The following is a 24,453-nucleotide window of genomic DNA, read 5'->3' as shown; positions in this document are numbered from 1 at the left end:
TTATTTCTGTTTCATTGAATGATACTTAGACTTATAATACATCAGCAAGAGGCTGTTTCATAATGCTCAAAGCAGCTTGGAGAGTTAAACTTGTATTGTACACAAGTCGTATATCAATATCAACTTGTCTAAGTTGCCTGTTCGCGCAGATTCGTGCTACCCTCTACCGTATTTTGATTTGCACTATCAATATCTAATCTCTTGTTTGTTTCAGCATGGGCTTAGACTGACTGATCGCTTGCTGGAGGTCTGCAATAAGCCTTGTCGCAAAGAAACAAAGCTAACTATTAGTGCAGATTTCCCCAGTCTGAAGCGATTATTAAATGACACGTATGTTCACCTTACGTCATATTTATATTTACTTCCATAAACATCTAGTGTTTGATTCCATTATCTCTTAAGGCCCTTGATCTCATCAATTATCAGTTTCATATACCATTCTTGTTCTCGATGCATCTAAGTAAACTGTAATGGTTCGTTGTATTAGTTTTCTGTCTTGAAGAACCGATAACCTCCAGTATAGAATCTGATAGTGACTAAAACGAGGCTGTTTCAAAGCTTTGTGGCTCTTTTTGCCAAGAAAAGTCATTAGATCTAGCTTTTTGTTTAGCGGGTACCATGGTGTCTGCTTTTCCTGTTTTCTAATTAACCATCAACTTTCTACCATCCTTGAATCTAATTCTTTTCAGGAACTTTTCGTCCATCATAATCCCTCTGCAGTCAACAATGACGGTGATTTTGCCATCCGGTCAAAGCGCACAACCAAGCTACAACCCGTTCCCAGACTCCTTGCCAACATTTGCTGGCTTTGATGAAGCGGTAGGTTGCCTAAACCTTTAGGTCGCTCAAAGTAAGAAAGTTATTTTGTTATTGTTTCACCCTGGTTCCAGGAGAACCAAAGTGTAGATGGTGTGCACTCTTATTAAAACTACTGGAGGTTTTTAGGGGAGGGCCACAAACCCCTTCAAACAAGCGTATATTTTCCTCAACGAGTTCCTTACTTGTCAGCTTTAAATATGAACTGACTTTTGTAATGGAAATAGGTTTTGCTTTGATGCTTACTGCACAGCCAACCCTAGAATTTCTACGGTGACATCTCTGGATGACAAATGTAACCTTTCTTCCTATTTTTCTTGGCTCTAGGTCGATGTTCTGCGCTCTTTACAGAAGCCTAAAAAGATTGTTATTATTGGTAGTGATGGAAAGAGGTACCCAATGATGTGCAAGCCGAAGGTAGTTTCTTTGTGATTAGTGCCAACGTGGATAATAATCAAATCTATCCTCATTCATTTAATTAGAGATGCATTTTGTGATTACAATGCGATCATGATTGCTCCATCATCAAAGTAGGTATGTGCCACTCCCCCATCTATCGGTGTTTTAAACTCATCTGTCTATCATCCCCAGTCTTGATGTATCCGTGTATCGATATGTCTTCTATAATTAAATAACATTTGTAGAGGGAAGAAAGTATTGAGGCATAATCTTTTTATCCAGGACGATCTTCGTAAAGACTGCAGGTTAATGGAATTCAATTCACTTGTCAACAAGGTGAGGAAAATTTTAACGGTTCTTATGCAAATATTTGTCTATGATATACAGATAGAAACATACAATTAGATATGGCTTTGAAAAAAGCAAACATTTAATAAACTAAAGCTTTTCGTCTGATACTCTTCAGAGTTTAAAATGTCAGAACATAGATCGAAAACTCTACGCTAGGAAATATATATACCCAGTTGTGGATCAAAATTTGCCAATCAGAAACACGAGCACATGACTGTATAGGTTGACCAATCAGTGCTGCTTGCCTATTGAGAATGTTACCAATAGACATCTATTAGATATCTTGGATGTTCAATGTATGAAAGGATTATCTTATAAATAATTCTGGAGTTCGACAGCATGAATATATAAAATTTAACAGAAAATTCTAATGTTATCAAAATGGCCATTTGGTAAAATAATATCAATGCAGTTTGGACCATCAATTTGTACTTTTGTTGAAAATTAATGTAGTGCATATGTTGAGTTGATCAAATAGTTTTAAAAATGGCTTTGAAAAATGAAACATTTTACAAAATTCTAAAAAGCTTTTTCCTGTGACATTTCTCAGAGTATAAAACGTCAGAATGATCTTTCAAATTTCGAACCGCCAAAAACTTTTTCTGTTAATTTTTACGATGACCCTTTTGTATACACCATAAATGATGCTCATTTTTATGTAATGCAAGATCGAAGGATTTTTCGGGTAGAAGTTTGAGCTAATGGACTTAGTATTATAACTTGAAGTTTGAGTTAATGGAGTAGTATTATAACTGTGAAATTCTCGACATGAAATTTCTTAAAAACTACCCAAGACAAGCGTACCTCGAATCATATTTTAACAGCGATAAGCTTTACCAATTAATTGCTTTATTCATGTAATTACATTCCAATTTTCTTACAAGTTGCTACAAAAAGACACCGAATGCCGAAGAAGACAATTGCATATACGCACATACGTAAGTTGCCAAAACGTACTGCTGAAGACTTAACCGTAAATGAACCTTCAAAGCTGATTTGCTTAGAATTCCTTCTGCTCTTTTTTCTAAGAACTTCTGCTGAAAGATCTTGTTTTCAATATCATCTTTAACGTCATTTTGATTACCAGAATATAATTTTTGCACATGTCAACTGTTGTCGCGTTATTAAAAAACAACTTTTTTTCTGTGGGTAATTTTCCACTGTGATGCCAAATTTCCTTGTCCTTTTAAATAGGCGGTCATTCCATTGAGTGAAGAATGCGGAATCTTGGAATGGGTATCAAACACTGCAGGACTTCGTCAAATCACTGACAATCTTTTCAAGTAAGATAAAACCTTTTTCGTATCTAATGACATATTTTTTACTCATTCTCTACTTTGATAGTAACATGTTTTACACTGTAATTTTTCTTCAGTGTTTGTTTACCTTACTTACTTTTCCATGTTTGATGTCAATAACTTTTCACGCCATTGAATGAAATTTAAGACAATCAAGAAAAAGTCAAATCATCCTGAGCTCTGAATTACTTTTTTGTTTACAGCGAACTTATTGTGCGACGTTTCTCCTTTCCCTGTATGTTTTATATACTTTAGAAAAATTTATAATAGAAAAAAATTTTTTTGGGTTGAGTGAGAATCAGAATCTTCATGTTTATATTTTAGAGAAAAGAATATGCTACCAAAAATACAAGATTTGAAAAGGCTTTACAACAACATGACTACTTCGGATTTAAGGTAAGTTGTTTCTGTAATTTTTATTTCATGCCATACAAATATACGTTAGACAACCCTGTATAATTGTTAGCTAGAGTCTAGAATGTATGACCAACTCACGTGTTGTCAAAACCAATATGACAGCCAATAGCGCCTTTATTATTTCAGATGACGACTAATAGCGCATATAGTGAAACATATCTTTGAAGGCAATCTGTCTCGTTGTGGATTGGTTAACGAGAACAATAGCTGGAGCAATGGCCTAAACACGATTCCAGCGCTTCGCCATATTTTTTACAATGCGATAAATTAAAGGGGGACTGGAAACAATAAAAATCCCTTTGTTCTTATAACCAATCAACGTCGTGACAGATTGCCTTTGATATTTGTACAAAGAGATGTAAATGCGTGCATGAAATGACATTAAGAATCTTTATGAAGAATGATAATAAAAGTTTTTTCATTCAAATATATACTCTTAGTATACAAAGCGTGTTTCTATTGTTCTAACTTCTCTCCTCATAGTAAAGTAACCATTGAAGGAAGTTCTTCATTCAAGCTATTTTTCTAGTAACTGTTTATGTTGTTTGTTTTTCGTAGAACAAAGATGGAGATGTTCAAAAACCAAGTGCTGCCGAGGTTTATTTATGATTATGCTATTCCTATGCATCATATCATATTCTCTACGATTTTGTGTATCATATATTCTCTACGATTTTGTGTATCATAAATTCTCTACGATTTTGTGTGTTTTGTGTTAAAGGTCTTTCTTTGATGATCATACTTAAGGCTTGTTTATGCTTTAATGCTTCCTGGATTCTGTTGCCATGCTAGATTTATTTCGGAATGATTTCACTTCTAACTGTCAGTTAATGTTTGTATCAATTTATATTTTCAATGTAGTATCGTTCAACGATTTTAATCCAAGCTAACCGAGTGAAAAATGCTTGTTTTTAGGTATCCTCCTGTTTTTCAAGAATGGTTCCTACGAACGTTTCCAAACCCATCTAAATGGCAAGTCTTTTAGAGCCTTATCACCTCAGTAAACTCTCCTCAATATTTAACTGCGTGACAATCCTCTACCAAGTTCAAGTAGAGCTCTCTTTTGAAACTTGTTTCGTCCATGCATATACATTTCTGAGTGCCTGTTATTAAGAAGGGTATTGATTGTTCCTTAATATCAAGGCATCCTTGACTATGATAAAGACGATGGTATATCATCAGTATTAACTTATACTGGGTTCTCAGAGAATCATTTTGAGTATCCGATAACATTCTCAAGCCTTAGGCTTCTTAATATGACTTCAGTCTTACAACTGGTTATGCATCTTCGTCTTTTAACAAGCACATCTACTTGCATGACCTTTAAGTACGTCTTTTAAAAAAGTGTACGCTTTTGGAACACAGTGTTATCATATCTGGTATACAATGCAAAATGTTATTCTCTAACAATACAATATTGATAAAACCGTAAGGAATAGTTAGAGTTGTGTTCTTTGCCATTAAATGTATTTGATTGTTGTCAACTTGCAATTTTTCGAGCAGGGTTTGCGTCTTTCAAACAAGCTTTCTTTCTACCTTAGGTACATGGCAAGATTGGCGTATTGCCGAACCACTGCTGTGATGTCAATGGTTGGCTACATCCTAGGCTTGGGTGATCGCCACGGTGAAAATATTCTGTTTGATTCTACCACGGGAGACTGTTTTCATGTGGATTTCAACTGCCTGTTTAACAAGGTCTGTCATTTTCAAGGGTTTGCCAGCTTAATTAGCATACGCATATTCTTACTAACCAGTGTTGTAGAAAAGATTTTGGGCAGCTGTTTATTGTGAAGAAAAGCAACAATAGGCTGTTTATGTGAAAAAAATGACTTTTATAATTTTTGGAGAGGCTCGACCTCCTCCCTCCTTCCCTTAAAGAACAGAAGCAGCTACGGCTCTGCTGACTTTATACTGCTTGCCATTTTAAATTTTTCTAAAGCTTTGTCGAACCATTTTTACTTGAATTAAGAAAGACGCTTTCTCGGCAGCATTTGGTTTCTAAACTAACCATCTTTGAACAACTATTTTACATAGAACTACCCACTCGATTTTTTATTCATGTCACGTAAATCGGTGGATTGTCTAGGATTTTGATGATTATTGGTTTTTGTTAAAATATTTTGAAGAGCATTTAATTTTTTTGTACTGAAGATTAAAAGAAAATAAAATTTAAGCTTTTCTCTTCATTCTTCTAAGGGAGAAACATTTGAATGTCCTGAAAGAGTCCCGTTTCGATTGACCAATCAGCTAGTTTCTGCCATGGTGAGATTCTTCTTTTGTGAGAAGTTATCTTTTTCAAGTTGTGTTTATTATTCTGCTTATCCACGGGTATTCGTTTGTACAAAACGAAGAAAAATTTTTGGTTTTTTATATATTCAATAATTTTTTTTACAAATACACATTACTTGATAAGCTATCTACGATGTATCATATGCAACACTGCAATGACGCTACCATTGATTGCAAGATACCATGACAACTAAACCTAAGTTAAATAGACAGCTACAAAAAATACCCATAAAAGATTTTCACTGATAACGATTTTCAACTGATAGTTTTTACTGATGCAAAATGAAGCCAGAAGGTCTTAAACGAAGAATGGTAGAAATCTTCAGACTGGTATGCTTGTGTCAACGGAGTGCATAATCAAGATATTTCTAGTTGTTCTCATTACAATTTTTCGCAGTTTCATAAAACAGCGATTGTGTAACACTTCATTGTTGTCTGGATTGTTCAGGGACCTCTTGGTTACGAAGGTGTATTTCGAAGATCATGTGAAGTCACTATGAAACTGATGAGAACCCAGCGAGATTCACTTTTAAGGTGACGATAACAATATAAATTTTGTTCTATCTTTATCCCTCGTTTTGATTGCACAATACTTCCTTAAGTTTTGTACTGCCCTTGCTTTTTTCGTATAAACAATTTTATCATCTTTATGAATTTCTTTACATACTGGGAACTTATTGTGTAGGAGCTAAGGACTCTGATAGAAACATCGCTGTGTTTCTGAAATTAGTATTACAATTTGGACATCTTCACAAACTAATGCGTTAAAAATGGCCTTGGAACCCAGTTTGAGAAATCTACACAAATACGTTGATAGGGTATAAGGAACATATGTAGATATATATTTTTGAAGTCATATCGAGTAATTGTTTTACTGGGGAAGACCAATGAATGAGCTCAGTGTCAGCTTCTGATATGCATTTCACCAAAGAGAAAATCTTTAAACAAGTTCAGTACCGTTAGCAAACCACTTCTGCTGAAGTTTTCAATGTATTGACAATTTATCATTATCCATAAAACCTTGTTGGTTTGTTTTTGCTGTAAAATGGCATTGATTATTTCAGTGTTCTCAACACTTTTATTTACGATCCATTGGTCGAGTGGACCAAAGACAGGCGGAAGCAGTCTGTAGAAACTGGCGAAAATACAAACGAGAAGGTGGGTATTCACGTAAGAGAAGTGTGGCTTTAATTAATTTATGCAAATTTTATTAGATTTTAGTTAATTTATGCAAATTATTTTAACCTGTAGTTATAATATATTAACTTGTAATTAATTTATGCAAAATATGTTAAGTTGTAATTGATTTATGCAATTTATATTCAGTCTGAAATTCCAAATTAACAAAACACTCCAAGGATTTTTGTAAATTCATGTGTTGCTGTGGTCTTTACAACAATGATGTTATTGTCTCTTTTCGCAATAAGTTTTGCGACATCGCTGTCTCATCCAGTTTTGCGACATCGCTGTTTCAGTCGGTTTTGACTTTGAGACACCGCTGTCTCAGCCAATCAGTTATTAAAGCTGCCATCTGTAAAATGTTCTACTTGATTTGCAGTAATGAAAAATTTTAAGAGATATGAACAAAAATATTGGTCAGGAATCATTCAACTCTTAAAAAATGTTTACATATAAAGTTGGTCATCAGGATCCAAATTCAATCGAAGTTTTGCCAATTTAAGGACTATTAATGCTACACTTAATAAAAGAAAAGGTAATTATTTTTCAGGCGATGAGTATTTTGCGGAACGTTGAAGATCGACTTGCGGGCTATTGTGTCTCCATGAAGAATTTGCGACTGAATCTTTCGATTGAGGGCCAGGTTCATCAGCTAATCAAGGTTTGCAAAGCTCCTCTCTATCACTAACGCTGAATTACTTTTTCCAACTAGGAATTAAAGCAGAATCGTTTCATTTGAGCTCATTTTTTAAATTATGTTTTATTCTTGTGGCTGCCAAACTTTCTGCTTGCGCAGAAAGCCACTCTTCTGTAAATACTGTCTCTTCAGTAATGAGGTACGCATTAAGATATAGGCTAAACAAACCACTGGGTATGCGCGAAATTTGATGTAGTAGGCATGTTAAATTTACTTTGCTGTATCGTACGAATGCCTCAAACTTAATGCATACAAAAATCTGATTAAAGTAGATTTTTGAAGAGTTATCCCTTGTCAACTTATCAACAGTTCTAAATTTACATATATTGAGTGGTCTAGGTCTCCAGCCCTTTTCAAACCCCAAAATAGTGATCATTGGTCCAGTTCTTGCTTCTTTTTAAACACATTAGAGTGGGGCAGAATATTTTCTTTTCATTTAACAAATATTTCAGGAATATTTTATTTAAGTTGAATCTTATATATAACTGAATGCTTATCAATTTTTAAACTGAAAGGATTAAAGGTGTTTAACTTCTTTCAGGAGGCAACAAGTCTTGAAAATTTATCACAAATGTACATTGGTTGGGCTGCGTACCTTTGAGGAGGAAACGCCTGGATTTTGATCTTGAACTGCGCTTCAATGTTACATTGTAAATTTAATAAAATGTGTATTTATAAGCACTGCAATTTTCTATGAAACTTATATTTGAGATTCCTTTGGTGAAAATTCTTCTGGATGTAGGATAAAAGAATGTTATGGATGTAGTTTGATAATATGCGTATTGCTCCAATCTATTGTCCGGAATAGCTGTCTGATTGCCTTTGTAATAGTTTGTATCCGTGTGTTTTATCTACTTCGTTTACTAAATGGAGTTTAAGGAATTTACTCGTAAATTGCAAGCTGCTACATTTGTAAAACTCAAACTATTTGTTGCTTTCTGTTCTTCTTGATTGCACCAATTAAGCGGCAAAACCTATTTTCCTGAAATACTTGCACTTCGTACGTCCCATTCACCTATGAATATTCTCAATAACAACCAAAGTATTAATTCGCCCATCAACTGTTTTGTTCTTTCGACTTTCCAAATAATTTAAAAATACCGAGAAGGCCGCCATTTTGATCTGGTTGCTGCGGTTCCTCGCTTTCAATCACAATGTCTTTTTTAACCGGAGGTGGCAGTATTCCATTTTGCCTGTCTTCTTCCTCTTTCAACGCCTTTTCCTTTTCTCTTTGTGCTAGGGCTTGCTGTCTCACTGAAATAGAGCATATTTGGAAATGATTAAACATCAAGCTTAAGTTCTAGACAATGGATCCCCGAAATTGTGTTTTAAAGACATTGGCTCCGACAAAGGTTCAAAAGTGGGGGGGGGGCAAGGAAAAATTTAACACCCATAACAAAAGAATTTGAAAAAAACTCTATTGTTTTGCAAAAATGTGGGGGGGCCAAGGCCACCCCGGCCCCCCCCTTCGTCGGAGGCCCTGAAAGAGTAAATACTATCACACTTTTACTTCAGAGGGGAGGGGGGGCAAACCAGTCTGAAGGATAAATGGTCCTGCCGGTTTGTAAAGTTCTACATATTCAACGCCCTCCTAGAAAAGTTTAGCGAAGGGGTACCCTTTTTTCCAACTCACATACATTTTTGCATACATTCATTTGGTTTTGCGTCACATTTTCGAAGCATATTTGCACTCCCTTACCCCCAAAAAAGAGTATTTCCGATAAGCTTATTCCAGGTAAAGGGTAAAGCAACTTAATATCTGTTACAGGCCATAACTACAAAAGATATGACAACCTCTAGGAGACTGTTTTCGTACGGAACCCTTATAGTAATGCCCATCGGGACTTATGTAACGATAACTTTCTTCCGTTGGATATTTACCATAAAATTAGCTTTTCTTGCATCTCCTCGCATGTTAACAACCTTAGAATATACTTCTTCGCTTTCCATATTGATAATTTTCTTATAAAAATCCAAAAAGTTAAAGAAACAAACCACCCTAAACGCACCTAGTTTCATGCGCACGTGAATAATTACTTTCTCGTAGTAAAGAATGCTCTTTCGTAAGTCTCCCATCAAATGAAAGATGCCTCCTAGAGACCCATACGCCTTGATCAACCCATCACTGTCCTTAATATCAGAAGCAAGTTCTGCTCGTTTCTCAAAACATTCTATTGCAGAGTCAAAATCAAAAGTGCTTTGATAGATGTTGCCCATGTTATTAAGAATTCGTGCATAGGCACGCGTGTCCTCGATCCGCTCAGCAATTTCCATTGCTTCTTTATAATGTCTCAAAGCTTCGTCGTACAGCATCTTCTGCCTTAGAACACAACCCAGATTCGTAAGTGCTGTCTTTACTTGCTCCTCGTTCAAAAACCTCTTTTCCCTTGCCATATTCAAATGCTTCCAGCAACATGTCTCCGCCTCTTCGTAACGAAACAAACGATAGTAGGCCGCACCTAGGTCGATGTAACATTTGTAGATCTGATCTCTATCTTTCTTGTTCTTCAGGCTCTGTCTTAGATTTTCCTGCAATTTAGCGACTGTTTCGTTAACTTTTTCAAATCCAAAATCTTCTTTCTTGAAGATATCTGCATTTGCCGGAGCCCTGGTCTGTTTAGAAGCGTCTGTTAACGGCAAAGCCATTGCTCTTGAGAACTAGCATTCCTTGCTTCAAGACAATGTTTACAGGTACCTGCTTCAATGAATAACGCAAGCCCAGTTGCATATATATTTACATGTTTGGCACCATGCGGCCTCAACGCTGAAAACAATGAACTAAAAAAATTGAAAAATCTAAATAGGCTCTTTTTACTTCCGTAGATTCATATCATTTATCAGTAACCTAGTCTTATTCAAGATAACTTTTAATATTTCCTTGACTAATGGGCCAAATTCTTCCTGAAAGCAACAAATCAAGGCGAGGTCTTGGTGGAGAACGTTAAGACCCCGTTTACACGAGACCTCTGGATCCAGATACTTTTGTATCCAATCCCGGAAATAGCAATGCGTTTACACGGGATCCGATCCAGAACCATTTGCGTTTACACGTGAACGGATCCAGATGAATTCAAAAGGTTACGCGCGTGCGCTTTTCGAATATTGGCGCGCACTTGATGTTTTCAGAACTTGAAAACACAGTTCAACCTGAAAATGGAGGGAGGTAACGCTAAAAAGGGTCCCTTCCTATCCTTTGTTTTTCTCACAGCATTAGTGTTAATTTTAGATATTCATTTCTGTATATATAACTATAAGTATGTTAATCAATAAGTAAGTTCAGTTCAGAGCTCAGTTACAATCAAGCAACACACTGTCTCTCTCTCTGGCTCCGTGTTCTCTGCACGTAAAATAAGACTCGCTGGGTTTGGAAATAACACGTTAGTCGATGGATGGAAATATTACTGACTGCATTGATCGATTTTCCGATGCACACTAAACCTTGAATTGAAAAATATTCTGTCTCACTTTCGAAAAATAACGTAGACGGATCCGATCTGGACCAGATCCACCCGTTTACATGGGATCCGGTCTAGATCGGATCCATGCGGTATCACCTTTGAAAGCGATCCCAACAACGTTCGGATAGCGGATCTAAAAGTATACGGATCCGCCAGTTCCCGTGTAAACGAAGGCCTATCCGTACTCTTTTGGATCCGATCCGGATCGGATCCACTCTCGTGTAAACGGGGTTTAAACTCATTTGTTTTCCTCGACTTTCCTCTTCGGGAGATGAACCATGCTCGTCTTCCAGACATGCTCTGGCCCCCGTTTCAGGGTTTTCGTTGTCATTATTACTCGAAGCCCTGGCGGTGAGTTCAAGAGAAAAAACGGACAAGTATACTCCTTCCTCTACCGCCCTTTGCCTCTTTCTTGTGTATATCAAACGAGGCTCTGCTACCTAGGTTATGCTCTCATCACTTTTATGAAGTTTATGCAATTTACAATTTTCGAGGAAGTTTTTATTGCCTTTGTTTACCTTTTTAAAAAATAGAGAAACTTTTTCGCTCTCATATTTGAATTTAAAAAAGTGTGTGAGACAACCTTCATTTGCCGACAAGTTTGAATATGCACCGAAAAGCACCCAAACACAGCTAGAAGTCCTCGTTTGTGAGAAAAACGTTGTTCAAAATTACATTTTACAGTAGCTAAGCCTCATCTTGCTCTTAATTTGTCTCAATTTTACCAATTTTGAGGCTAATGTTCTTATAAAATTGTTCTTATAAATAAATGTTACAAATGTGCGCGCAGATAATATTCACCTCCATTTCTTGTTTAAAGCACTGCTATTTACCTCCCCTTCCCTGGTTAAATTAACAAATTTATTTCTTCTATTTTCTGTTTTTGATTTCTGTATTGATTCCATCTCCCTGATAAAGTTTACAAATCCAAGCAACGAGACTGTGAATAAAGCTCTAGATGTTAGATTTTAGGCCGGAAACTTTTTACTTCCGATCAATAGCTTTTACGCGCGGTTCATCTGCGTGTGATGGGATGTTTGCTGTCATTTGTTCGCAAAGCAAAGTTGTAGAGTCGTATTACAAATAGACTGATCAGGTGACCAGTGCTGAGAGACTCGAACATAGTCACCAAGGTAACAAGCAAAGCTGGAAGTAACAGGTCTGTTTCAAACAGATTAGAGGACCAGAACCCCAAGAGAAAAGGCCAGAGAGACACAGAATTTTTGTAATTCAGTGACAAAAAATGTCGAGTTCCGAAGACGAATCCGATGAAGATGTAGGGCCATATCTTGGAGAATACGAAGGTGACCGAAACGAGTTTGATGAGCGACATGGCAAAGGCAAAACAAAACTTCCCAACGGCGATACATACGAAGGAGATTATGCACATGGAAAAAGACACGGTCAAGGAATTTATAAGTAAGTTAATCGACTTTTCTGTATTTTGGAACATAGGTTCTCAGAATTTGTTCATTTGACTTTGACCAATGCGTTGACCTCTCCATTACGGTTTGATATTGGATGTTTTTCAATTTGAAACTGGAAGGGTTTGGCGAGTAAAAGCAATATAGGCCTAAAAGGGGTGTTTGATGTTTTTAAAACTGACAGATGATCAATTTCCCTTATCTGGACCAGACTGGTCGCCTGCAATGTATTTCATTCATGAATTGTGGGACATAGTGTCCAAGGCTTGGTGTGGCTTGGCCTTGAAGGGCATGGTTTGCCGTTGCCCCCTCGGGGATGTAGCTTACCCTAATAAAAGTAGTTTTGATTAAACAGGAACTAAAAATCACTTCACGCACAAGATGAATAATAAAACCTTTGTTTCCGATATCTTCAAATGTTGTTGATGTAGCTTTACTTTTCATAGGAAACAATTTTGTTAGAAGCCAAGTTCAACAGGCTCCAAATTTAAGAAAATTTTGCTAGATTATTCTCTGCTTGTAAGAAATTTTATACAGCACATTGTTGATCATCACTGCACCAATTGATGAAGGAGGAATAGTAGGGCCTTGACCAGGGCCGCCGAAAGATTTTGGAGGCCCTGGGGCAAAAAGCAGACGATGAGGTCTCGTAGAAACGAACGAGCAGAAAAACTTTGCGACCACGCCCTTTTATGTAAGCCTTAATTCGTTTATTCGTTTAAAATGTTTTACCATTTACAAGCATAATTATTTTAATTTCAATTAATTATATTTTTAACAGAATTAATTTCTTTACGAGTCCCCAACACCTCGAAGCCCTAGGGCAATTTTCCCCCTTGCCCACCTCTCGGCGCTGCAGCCCTGGCCTAGACTCTTTAATTACAGTGTTGGTCCCTATGTCTGAGTGAATCTGGACTCTAAAATACCAACAATGAGCTATTTGGCAAACAACATGGTACAACAAAGTTGTGAATTAATACTGAGATTAACTATGGCTGTTTTCACGAGAATTTGCCGGTGCAGTGAAATGTACTCCAAAATTATCTAACTATTCAAAACGTAGTAACTCACGATCGGACTGTCAAAAACATGATTTTTTCAACAAAGGTCTGTAGATAGCAAGATACAGAATCGATGCCGTCTACTAACAACAAAGAATTGATACTCTTAAATGTCTTTGATGCTCTTAAACGCCCCCCCCCCCCTCCCGCTTATCAATTTCTCAAACTTTTTCTTGCTTTCGACCCCCCGTTTTTTTCTGTTTCACATCTGCTCACCAAAGATATACCGGATTTAGATTTTCAGAGTCATATCTAATTGGAAGGGCAGTTGCATCCCCCTACCATACCCTCATTGTATCCCCACCTGCAAAGAGCAGTATAACTCCTAGTATCAAAATTCGTTTGCATGTCTACGTCTTCTTAATAAAGCATCTTGAAAAACATTTCTTCAAACGTTTTGCATGCGTTCAGTTCTGATTCTGCTTATGTGGTAGAATCTGCTAGAAAATTTGGTCACTGATTCTACTCATGTTAGATGCTTCTAGAATTTGATGTAACCTGGAATTTAGGCATAGTACCTCATCGTTCTAGGTTTAAAAACGGTGGGAAATACGTTGGTGGTTATGCCTATGGAAAGAAGCAAGGAGAAGGAACACTGTATTATCCTGATGGCTCCCGCTATGAAGGGTCGTGGTCAAACAACGCACGTAATGGATATGGGTCCTACTTCTACGTGAACGGAGATATCTATGAAGGTGATTGGGTGGACAACAAAAAGGAAGGCCAGGGCATTTATACCTACGCAGCAACAGGTATGCCTCTGTGTATTGACGTATAAACGAGTTGCGAAGGGCTATGGCAAAGTCGGAAACGGGTTGATGCTTTGGTTTTGATCAATAATTGTATTTATCGATTTATATTTCATGTAGCATAAGGTACAGTGCTCGATGACCATAATTGTCGGGGCTGTGAAAACGTAGCAACTACGTTAACTCGCACAAGTTAGCAAAAAAGCTGCAGAAAATAATTCACAAAAGAATTTTGAAAAAATTTTAGACGAAAATTACTAGTGGAAAATGAAGGGCCAACCTTTGTGGAAATAGCCCAAATGTGGGAATTTCCTCTCTTGTCTGTTAAAAGATCCCTCAGGTTAATGTCGTGTTTTCAGGTTTGTTCTAGTGATTGCTGTAGTAACCGCTCTCAACTATAACAGTGCCCTGAAATGGCCGATAATTTACCATTGTATGAAGGTAATGTGCCATTGGCAGATTTTCAGATAAGATGGTTTCAGAAAACGACCAGCATTGCAAAGAATGCGTATGGACCATACGTACATGCGTTCTTTGTCACCTTATAAAACAACCAATAAATTGCTTAAATGCAGTTTTTTAAGTATCCTTATGTGACAGCTCTATGTCATGGTTCTTGAAAACAGTATCTTTGAAAATATGCGTGTTGCTGTTACCAACGATGAGACAATATCGTTAACGAAAAGTCAACATATTATTTCCATAGAAAGTTTTTAAGCCAATGCAACCTCATCAACCTGTTGAATGTATGTTTGAAATATTTTTTAGGTTCAAAATATCGTTGTCGCTGGATAGCTGGCCAGCTCGAAGGCCCTGGAGAGTTTCTAAACCAAAATTACCGCTTTGTTGGAAATTACGAGAAAAGTCTGCCAACTGGATCCGGCAGGTTAGTATTTCTAGTAATGTGTCTATGAAGCTAATGGTTCGTTTCAGGCCCAGTCTTTAAATGAAAGGTGAATCTGTATGTAAAAGATAAGCGAGTAACTGATAACATGTAAGCATGTTAAAGGACCACTGATCTAGAAAAAGACTTGACTGAGATATTGCGATGTCGATACCAACTCCTACCATCTTTGTTTGGACCTTTTCGAGTTGTTTTTTGCGAATAGAGTACACTGTTAGTCTTTTAGGTTTGGCCTTGTTGTGATAAGATTTGAACGAAATGGTTGAGAAGATTTCGAAATAGGTTTTGTATATGAAAAATTAGGCTCAACACTTAAACTATACTATTGTAAAATTGCTTTTGAATGAAGCTTTTATTCTTCCTTGGTATCTGCATTAACTTCTTTGGTATCCATCTGCAGTCGACTGCCTCGAACCTAGGTTCCTTTTTGTGCAGCAAATATTGCTCCACCGTTTTTTGCTATTTAGGCCATTATGCTTTGAGCAGGATATAAAGGGTTGTTAGATATAGGTGTCTGATGGAGGCTTTCTGGCTCAAGTGCTCGGTTTAGTCTTTTATGAGATCAATGTTGCACTTTTAAAGGGAGAATGACATGAGAAGACTCTATATCGTAGTAGCCCACTGGCTTAATTTTAATCGAGTTTTCCTGCGAATTGCACCAAATCTTCTTAATATTCTTCTTGCTTCTATTAAGACCTCCAAAGCTCAAAATTCAATTTTGCATCGTCTTATTTTACCAATGAGTCCTAAATTTTATGAAAAAATTGCTAATTACTTGATTCCTACCGTTTTCTTATGCAAAGGCATTTTTCGTATAATGTTTTTTTATTATGCTATTTACTTTCATCTTTTCAGATTCCTCTTTGATAACGGAAGCGAGCAAATCGGAGAATACATTGTGAAGGAAGAAATACAAGAGGCTGAAGTTGAAGGGGAAGAAGCTGTTGTGGTTAAGACTCCAACGTGGAAGGCGTCTGCAATAACAAGCTTGCAGAAAGTCGAAGTCGACCTAGGGGACATGTAAACATATATGTACCTTAATATTCTTACGAATACGATACATTGGTCGGCTCATATGGCAGGCTGTGCCATGTACTTCACATTGGATAGGTGATAGAGCAGAAATGTTTGCTGTCACTTATTCGAAGCATATCTTGTTGAAAGTATAGGGAGCAAAAGACCCCAGCCGCCATTAGCGCTGCACCTCTCTACTTTAGTTTTGAAAAGTTATATTGACTGGCTGTATTTGTGACAAAGATTTTAAAGAACTGGTACAATATTGATTACCGTATTTCTCGGCGTACACGTCAACCCGATGGGAAAGTCAACACTTTAATTTTAGCTGAAGATTTCTATGACTTTTTAGCAATACCCGGCTTATAAGTCGACCCATAAATCTTTCTCTCTTCCATTGCGAACGCTCAACATTAATTAAGGAAATAAATAATATTTAATTGAGTTTTGACCGACAAAAATCACGACACTTGCGAGAGAAATAATTTTACGTTTAAAACCCATAGCATACATTCTCCTGCCAAAAGTTGTTCAAACGGAAATCTTTTTCTGCCAAAATTTCCTGTAATCTCGCTAACGAGGACAAAGCAAATTTTCCCAAAAACATTTTACTGGCATATAAGTGAAACGTTTTCATATGTATTCTACGGACGTAAAAGCGCGAATTACACGCCGATAAATACGGTTTTACTTTTAAGCAGAACGACTTTGGTATATACATAGCATTCTTAGTATCAATTTAATATAACATTTTTCTTGACATAAAACGAACTTCCTTCACTTTTGGATTTTACCTCTTGAAATTCATTAATATGACAACCTGCAATACATCATTGAAGGCATTGATTCACTCTTTTACCAATTGCTTGTTCTTCATCTTCATGGTAATTTTTTTTTCTTGTTGCCAATTCCAATGTCTCTGAGTTCGTTTTACAATCATTTACCCAGTTTAGGAATACTTTTTGCTATTCATGGGCTTCATTTGTGCCATTCATGAGTTGAAATGGAATGGCAAGTAAATGATAGAAAATGAGGAATCAACAGTGACAAAAAATGACTAGCAATATAATATAAATGATGAACTACGTCTTTGTGATTTACAATTCAAGTCAAGTTGACCAAGTGTTAATTATTTACAAGTTAAGAATAAGAAAAAAAAATACAGTTTTGCAATCCAATTATGGCATATCTCCCATCTGGCTGGTTATATTGTCAAGGTTTTTATTAATTATTTTGACTTTAGAGAATAATACACTTCTTTGACTTTTGAAGAACAGGAATAACTTCACACTAAAAACCAGTCTGTGTTCCCTCATTGTGCCTTCAGAAAGTCTATTTTACAGTAAGCTTTGGCTCAATTGAGGCACAGCTCTAGAGCAAAATCTGACTGGAACAGGAAGGGGGAGATAGGGGTTATAACAGCAGGTAAAATCTTAAGACCATCCAATTTTTACATTTGTATAAATTGATGCCTTTTACAGCAGGGAGTAGCAAGAGGGGGCAGGGGCATGTCCCCAATATTAGAGGGTCCCCAAACCAAAGTGTTTGCAAACCGTACTGAGTTTGAAAATGAGCACATGTTGCCTCTTAACACACTTCTGCCATGACTGAGTTGATTTGTACATGTTTGAGCATTACCTCTGTACGTTATTTCTAATATAGTCATTTCGGTATGTTGGTAAAAAAATTCTGGGCCCCCAAATGTCTAAGTCCTTACCCCCATGTTTATTATATACACTTGACCAATCATGAAAAAAATGATGTGGTAAAGATTTTACAAAGATATGGTGCTGGTGTGGCTGAAAGACGATACAGTATGTATGGTAGAGGGCAGGGAAGACTGGGTTACACTACTACAAGGTTACGCAGACTGGGTTACAAAAGATCAACACCCCTTTCTTTGAGTAAATCAAGGTATAAAGTATCAAGTTTTTTGCTTGTGCCTTTCAGTCCTTGAAACACTTTGCCAGCCCACTTAAAATATTCACTGACCCTTTCATCCGTCCAACCCTCCGGTACTTCCTTATTCAAATCACGCAAATTATAAATTTTATCGGCCAATTTAACAAGCTTGGCTTTTGGGCTACAAATATGAGCATGCTCTATTTGTAACCTTTTCCGTTCCTGTTTTGGCAAAGATTTATCATCTGAGCATTCCTCCACAATTCTTCGAATCACAACCCCAAAACTGTCCTCAATCTCTTGAAATGTAGTGTCGGTATCTTCGACCGTATCGTGTAAAATAGCGGCAGCTAGCACTTCTATATCAGCAACATCGGCTTCATCAGATAGAATATTTGCAACACCGATAGGATGATTTATATAGGGCGTCTTTTCAAAGTTCTTTCGACGTTGATTTTTGTGTTTAATAGCGGCAAAATTGGCACACTTTATCAACAAGGTTACATCGGCCATTTTACCTTCATCAGAACGAGGTTACACGGTTTTATTACGAGTCAAAACGGTAAGGGGAACTATTTTTTCCAAAGTCAGTTCTATTGCATAAGTTTATTAACCAAGTTTATTAGAATGGAGAAATTAAAGAGGTTTTTTTCTGGCGAAAGTAGCGAAGAAGAGGAAACCAAAAAATATGTTGAGCAGCTTCGAGAGCTTTTAACACACGACTGTAACAGAGGCAAGAAGGAAGGTAGGCCTGATATGAAAAATCTAATCTCGATAGTTACTTGATAATTTTTTGATAATGAGGTTAATGGCTGTTGAATCAACACCAAACTTGAAAAGGTAGATTGGCGGAATTTGGAAAAATCTTTTGGTAAAATCTCTTGGTCCTCAAGTTTCCACTAATTCTAGGTCACAGAAAAAACTAAAGCCAGATTAAACATTACGACATGAGTTATATCTTGGCCCTTTAATCATTTTATAAAGAAAGAAGGTTTCTTAGAGGCCCAAGAAGCGAAACAACAGTTTGGAAAATATTTAAAAAATGTTACGCAGGTATTTTTTCACTTGAAACCTGCTTTTAACCTTTAAGGCCATTAACGATTAAATAATAATGCTACTTTTTATGCTTTATTATAATGTCAATTGCAAACACTAATGACAGTTCAGTTCAGTTTTCATTATTTCAAATTCCACTACATTCAATTTATTGCCACCACTAGGGTAACAGGGCCAGCTGCCCCCCCACTGCCCCCTGGCTCTGGTGCCCCTGCCTCAACCTATTTCATCTTTAGTCAGTATTTTGATTATGTTAATTTGCGTATGAGTATGTTAATTTTAAGCAAGTTGAGTTCAGATTAGAGTTCAGTTAGAATCAAGACATGCAAGAAGCACATTGTCTCTTATCTTGCTGTGTGCTCTTATCACTTGTTAAATGGGTTTTGCTGGGTTGGAAACAACACTAGTCAATGGATAGATAATTTAGTGGTTATATTGATCAATGTTCCAATGTACGTGAGCACCCCCTATTTTAATATAATTTAATGTAAAATTTATTACTTCAATTAAGAGTGTGACTAGGGGAGATGGTGACCTTCTAGTATCAACTATTCTAAGATCAATTTTTGTAATTACTTTCAAAGAGGAAACTTTTGAGTTTACAACAAACTCTAATAAAATAGGGTAATTTTTTATATCAATAGGAGTCCTATTCCAGCATCTATAAAGAGTTTCATTTCATACTGTTCATTTTGGTCTTAGAGCCAAGAGAATCACAATTGCAACACACATAAAGTAATTCCATTGCCATAATGCTCAAAGAATTTCATCTCATCATTTGGCGAAAGATTCCAGATTTTCAACCCAAAAAGCTGATAGAGTTTGTTACAAGATTTTTTTGTTTATATCTACATTTTATTTTTTGGAAGATCGTTGTTTGCTCAGTATTAATGACATAATTTCTTTGTTTTTAGGATGTCATGAACTTGGTGAATTTTATCAAGTTGTTGAACAAAATGTAGAAGAAGCAAAGAATATATTTAAGACCAATTGCGAGGAAAGAAATCATGCTCACAGCTGTTTTTCTTTAGGATATTTGTTTTTTACTGCAAAAGGTAAAGTTTTCTGATGAACTTTTCATTTATCAAAATTTGATATTAAGGTTTCTTAAATGACTAGAAATGACTTATCAAATTTTTTTTATTGATCAATTTTATTTGTTAAGCCAGCAAATTATCTTGATTATTCTGAATTTTTAGTGCATTTCGATTTTATTTCTTTCCAGAAAAAGACATTGTTAAAGCTTTGAAATACTTTGAGCGTGGTTGCAATGGTGACTCTATTGGGTCATGTAATAATGCTGGAATGATTTACCAAAGTGGCCATGAAAAGTCAAACATTAAAATGGACATGGACAAAGCTATAGGCAATTTTGATAAAGCTTGCACTGGAGGCCATAGACTTGGCTGCTTCAATCTGAGCTGTATTTACCTTACAGGAAAAAATGGTGCAGAAAAGGACCTGCCAAGAGCTTTTGAACTGTCACTTAAAGCTTGTGAATTAGGCCATCCTTGGGCTTGTGCAAATGTTAGTAGGATGTATAAAATGGGGGATGGTGTGGAGAAAGATTTAGAGAAGTCTTCTGAATTTAGGAAAAGAGCACAAGAATTAAAAGATAATAGCAGAGCATAGTTTGTAAAACATTATTTGTACAGAAAAAGGTGTGAATTGGTATTTTATTACTGAGTAATTTTTAGAAAATGTAATCTCAAGATGTGATTTAAGGTCCTCTCACTAGTTTTTTATGTGTGAGGATGGCCCACAGTAGTTAGCCTCCTTGACTAAAGATCCTAATGTCTGTGGTTCAGATCCATGACATTGCCAAACTTTCACTTAGAGTAAAACGAGTCGCTAGCTCAAATCATGAATCACGATCCTGGTAGGACATTGTTGCTATGGCATTAAATTAGGAACTTTTCCTACATGACAAGGCTGGTAACAATTGGAAGTATGATATGCTTCTTGATTTTTTCATTAAAATCCCTAATCCATGAAATGAAGTCAGCAATTTGTCTCAACTTTCCACGAATATATGGCCATTTTTACCTAGTAATATCGAGCAGCGTTTGGCATTCGTCAAAAAAGATAATATGTTGCTTATGTTTGTTAAACTCCACGCGATGTGGTGCAGGAATAACGCATGGTCCTTTGGCTTTCTACAGGACCGTCGCTATAGGGGACGTGAGATGTAACACCCCCCCCCCCCCACGTTTAAAAAGGAAATCCGTTGCAGAAACGAGGAGTTTTTGTCATCTTGGTGTTCTTAGACGACGAATTTTCAATCCTCTTGGTCTTTAAAGGATAACTCACCTCGGCAACCCTCCTTTAGCACAACAGCTAGCGACGGCCCCGGCTTTCATAGAGGAATGGTTTTACGATATCATATTTTTAACATACGAAGGAAAAAGAATCTTACTTGGACAAGGACTTCAATTTCAGTATGAGCAAGACCAAAATGAAATCTGTACATGAGATGTGTATGTAAAGGATTGCGGAATCTTAACGCCCTCTCCGTGTGTCCTTTATGTAATCCGGAGCAACACCTCGAGACAGAAAACCCAGATAAGTACAAAAGGATTTCACGATCATGTACCCTTAGTACCAGACTCACTCTATGAAAAATAAGAGATTTTATGTAGAGTGAGTCTGGAACCCAGGGTAACGATCACACCACACTTGCACGATTTCTTACCCCGGAATCCGGGCTGTTCAATGTCAGACCACCAAACAGTGGCGTAACGGTACAGTATGGGACCTTACTAAAGAAGTGTTTTGGACCCATCTGCTTAATTAAATTGAGTCAAGTTTTAGAGCCGCCTATGTACTCGCCTTTTGGGGTTTCCTGAAAAGCCCAAAGAAAAAAATATACCACAACATATAAAGGGATGATCCACCGTCTAAGATATTTCTTATGGTCTTCATCTAAGCTTTGCCCGGATTTCCATGGATCGAATAACAGAGCCATAGCCTTGGAGCTGAAATGTTTTTAATATCTTTACTATAATACCTAGCACTAAATTTGGTAGAAATCTTCTTTTGTGAACTCGAATGAACCCCTAGCGGGCTCAGTCAGCTGATCCAATGTACATCATGTTTATTCCTGAAAGTAGAAACTGAACTCTAATCTTGGATTCAGGGTTGCGTTAAATGTACCCTTTATCTGACTTTGAGAAAACTTTGCAACCCTTTTCACTGAGAATATCCAAGCTTGAGCAAGTGTTTTGAAACCAATTCTTGTAAGAACCATTCTATTTCTTAAACTTATGTTATGGTAATTCAAAAGGCATTGGTTTACCCAAAAAAGTATCTGTAAAATCATATCAGTAAATTCCTACCCTTTTTGTGGTTCCTCTGACTTAGGTAGAAAGCAACCCCCTATGTCCTATGTCCTATGTCCTATGTCCGTTTCAAGATGAGCCCGCCGGGAATGAACCACCTGGTCGAGATGACCCATGCTGCAAAATCAATCTTTTAAGATCAGCATCAAGCACATCTTCACAAAGATGACCACGATCAGTTAGATAAGACTTTGAATGAAAAATCAAGCTTGCATGATTTGGCTTGAGTTATAGGTTGACTCGCACCTTCGTCGTTCTTCTCAGGAGTTTCAGAAGATTCATCAATGACAGGGCTCGTGACTTTGTCTAACCGTTTTCTCCCTGCGGTGGGAGACTTGAGCTGGGTAGATTTTGATCTTTGCTTTTTTAAAAAATAGCAAAAATTTTATTTGTGTTTGATGTAGTAGCAGCTCTTCAACTTTACCTTTCATTTCGGCTCTTTTGCTCGCACCAGATTCAAAAACACGCTATGGATTGGAAGACATTGTGAAATGAAAGCAAGAACATTGATCGATGCATTTGAAAACATTAGTAGACTTGAAAGATAGACATTTTTATCAAATAGATTTTAGATATCTGTGATATCCTTGTAAATTAAATACAAAATTTTATAACGATATAACATAGGTGTGCATTAGAGGAAAGCCTATTGACATGCTTTATCTTACATCATTATTATGTGGTTGCTCACAAATCATATTTAGTCTTACGATCATTTCAATGCTGCTGTGATTGCTACTAAGAAACATATGCTTTCATCCAAAAACCCTTTTTTCGAGAAACTTCTTGGGGGCCCCTTCAGGGCTTAAATGTTTGGGGGCCCTTAGTTTTGTGCTTAAAGGTGCACACCGTGTGAGAATTTAGAGAGTTTCCCACAAAATGCGAAGAAAAGAAAAAGGTGTGACAGGGCTCTTGATCCAGTAAATATGATCATAAATTTTTCTAGTATTCTGAACAACGAGAAAGTGCAAATCTCAAACATTAGCTTCATTTATTTATATCTTGTTGTTATTCTACTCTTTGTGTGAATTTAACCCTTACTTCGAGGAGCTTTACCTTCTTTGATAATTTCTTTTTGCTTGATTCGATTCAAATGTTTATCAGTATCATTCAAGATAAGATAATGGTGTGTAGTCAGTGCGTATAGACAGCCAGCAGTTTGGATTGTATTATTGATGGATTCAAGTTGACGCCATCAATTTTGTATCTCGCTATCTACGGATCTTTTTCGAAAATGGACTTCAGAATTGAAATCGTAATCTTCAAATTAGTTTATACTGAAAAATTCATGTTGTTTGGACCGTTCGGTCGCATGTTACTTTGTTTCGAATAATTAGATATTTCTTTAGAGTTGACCGGAACTTGCTGCAGTGAAAAAAGCAACAAATTCCATTGAAATTTATAGGAAAAGCTAAATTTTGAAAATGGGGTAATTCGCAGGCTGACGGCCCAAACAATTTGCAATTTTTGGCACAGACTAATTTTAACATGAAGGTTCCAATTCTGTTATCCTTTTTTGCCAAATGTAAAGATACAAATTGCTCGAATCCGACAATTAACGATATCTTGAAGCTAGAAACTGGAATGAAACCCCTGTCGAATAATAGAAAATGCATGCTCAAAGTCCACTTCATATCCAAATTCAAAATTTTCTTAGTTATTCTGTAAAAAGCGTATTTTCTGCATGGGTGTAGAGAAGACTTTTAGTCTGATTAAGGTCTGATTAAGGGCCGAATAATGTTGTTTCATTGAGATAAAATTGCTCGAATTGGCCTGAAAGTCGATAAATTTTGCCTGATATGGTGGCCTAAAGCCACATTTTATTGCCTAACGTTGCATCCCTACTTTCTTTCCACTCAAAAACAACCGTTAAGCTGCAAGGGACAATACCACTCGACCAAGAGCATCGGGTCCGTAAAATTTTGTGAATTTCGAAAATTATGTGAAATTACGAAAACTATTTCGATTATTTTTGGCTGAGGCTCCTTGGACGGAGTTGCGTGGAATTGTACGATGAATTTCGCTGCCTTGGATTCCTGGAAAACGCGACGTTTACTTTTCGTTTCTGATAACACGCGGGACACCCGCGGCTAATTACGGA

General features: G+C 36.7%; 5 protein-coding genes across 7 annotated transcripts in view; 3 read left to right on the top strand and 2 right to left on the bottom strand.

Annotated features, from left to right (window-relative positions):
* The window catches only part of LOC135694920 (serine/threonine-protein kinase atr), a 62,659-nt gene extending 54,510 nt beyond the window's left edge, over positions 1-8,149 (top strand). For all 3 annotated transcript variants that reach the window (XM_065213805.2, XM_065213804.2, XM_065213803.2), the window contains 15 exons: positions 215-330; positions 690-819; positions 1,144-1,233; positions 1,498-1,551; positions 2,451-2,504; positions 2,761-2,849; positions 3,189-3,260; positions 3,840-3,878; positions 4,197-4,253; positions 4,823-4,976; positions 5,478-5,543; positions 6,019-6,104; positions 6,635-6,728; positions 7,300-7,410; positions 7,988-8,149. In XM_065213805.2, coding sequence (XP_065069877.2) covers positions 215-330; positions 690-819; positions 1,144-1,233; positions 1,498-1,551; positions 2,451-2,504; positions 2,761-2,849; positions 3,189-3,260; positions 3,840-3,878; positions 4,197-4,253; positions 4,823-4,976; positions 5,478-5,543; positions 6,019-6,104; positions 6,635-6,728; positions 7,300-7,410; positions 7,988-8,047 — 1,272 coding nt within the window. In that variant the 3' untranslated portion in view covers positions 8,048-8,149. The remainder of the gene's footprint in view (positions 1-214; positions 331-689; positions 820-1,143; positions 1,234-1,497; positions 1,552-2,450; positions 2,505-2,760; positions 2,850-3,188; positions 3,261-3,839; positions 3,879-4,196; positions 4,254-4,822; positions 4,977-5,477; positions 5,544-6,018; positions 6,105-6,634; positions 6,729-7,299; positions 7,411-7,987) is intronic.
* A 354-nt stretch (positions 8,150-8,503) lies between these two features.
* On the bottom strand, positions 8,504-10,159 carry LOC135694941 (uncharacterized). The gene is made up of 2 exons (XM_065213836.2): positions 9,456-10,159; positions 8,504-8,700 (listed from the first exon to the last, which is right to left on the bottom strand). The coding sequence occupies exons 1-2, from the start codon at positions 10,090-10,092 to the stop codon at positions 8,504-8,506; spliced, it is 834 nt and encodes a 277-aa protein (XP_065069908.1). The 5' UTR covers positions 10,093-10,159.
* A 1,870-nt stretch (positions 10,160-12,029) lies between these two features.
* On the top strand, positions 12,030-17,389 carry LOC135694943 (radial spoke head 1 homolog). Its single transcript, XM_089109810.1, has 4 exons — positions 12,030-12,323; positions 13,921-14,141; positions 14,907-15,024; positions 15,898-17,389. Exons 1-4 carry the CDS (start codon positions 12,148-12,150, stop codon positions 16,064-16,066), a joined length of 684 nt encoding a protein of 227 aa, XP_088965936.1. The 5' UTR covers positions 12,030-12,147; the 3' UTR covers positions 16,067-17,389.
* LOC135694944 (guanosine-3',5'-bis(diphosphate) 3'-pyrophosphohydrolase MESH1) lies at positions 17,115-18,477 on the bottom strand. The gene has a single exon (XM_065213840.2). The coding sequence runs from the start codon at positions 18,469-18,471 to the stop codon at positions 17,932-17,934; it is 540 nt and encodes a 179-aa protein (XP_065069912.1). The 5' UTR covers positions 18,472-18,477; the 3' UTR covers positions 17,115-17,931.
* Positions 18,478-18,585: 108 nt separating this feature from the next.
* LOC135694847 (cytochrome c oxidase assembly factor 7) lies at positions 18,586-20,646 on the top strand. The gene is made up of 3 exons (XM_065213723.2): positions 18,586-18,703; positions 19,929-20,069; positions 20,240-20,646. Exons 1-3 carry the CDS (start codon positions 18,586-18,588, stop codon positions 20,644-20,646), a joined length of 666 nt encoding a protein of 221 aa, XP_065069795.2.
* The last annotated feature ends 3,807 nt before the right edge of the window (positions 20,647-24,453 follow it).

Source organism: Rhopilema esculentum, chromosome 8 (genome assembly GCF_057945365.1).
Source record: "Rhopilema esculentum isolate cy_ngs chromosome 8, ASM5794536v1, whole genome shotgun sequence".
Lineage (NCBI taxonomy): Eukaryota > Metazoa > Cnidaria > Scyphozoa > Rhizostomeae > Rhizostomatidae > Rhopilema > Rhopilema esculentum.
Note: the sequence above shows the minus strand (reverse complement) of the source record. Positions and strands in the feature narration are given on the sequence as shown.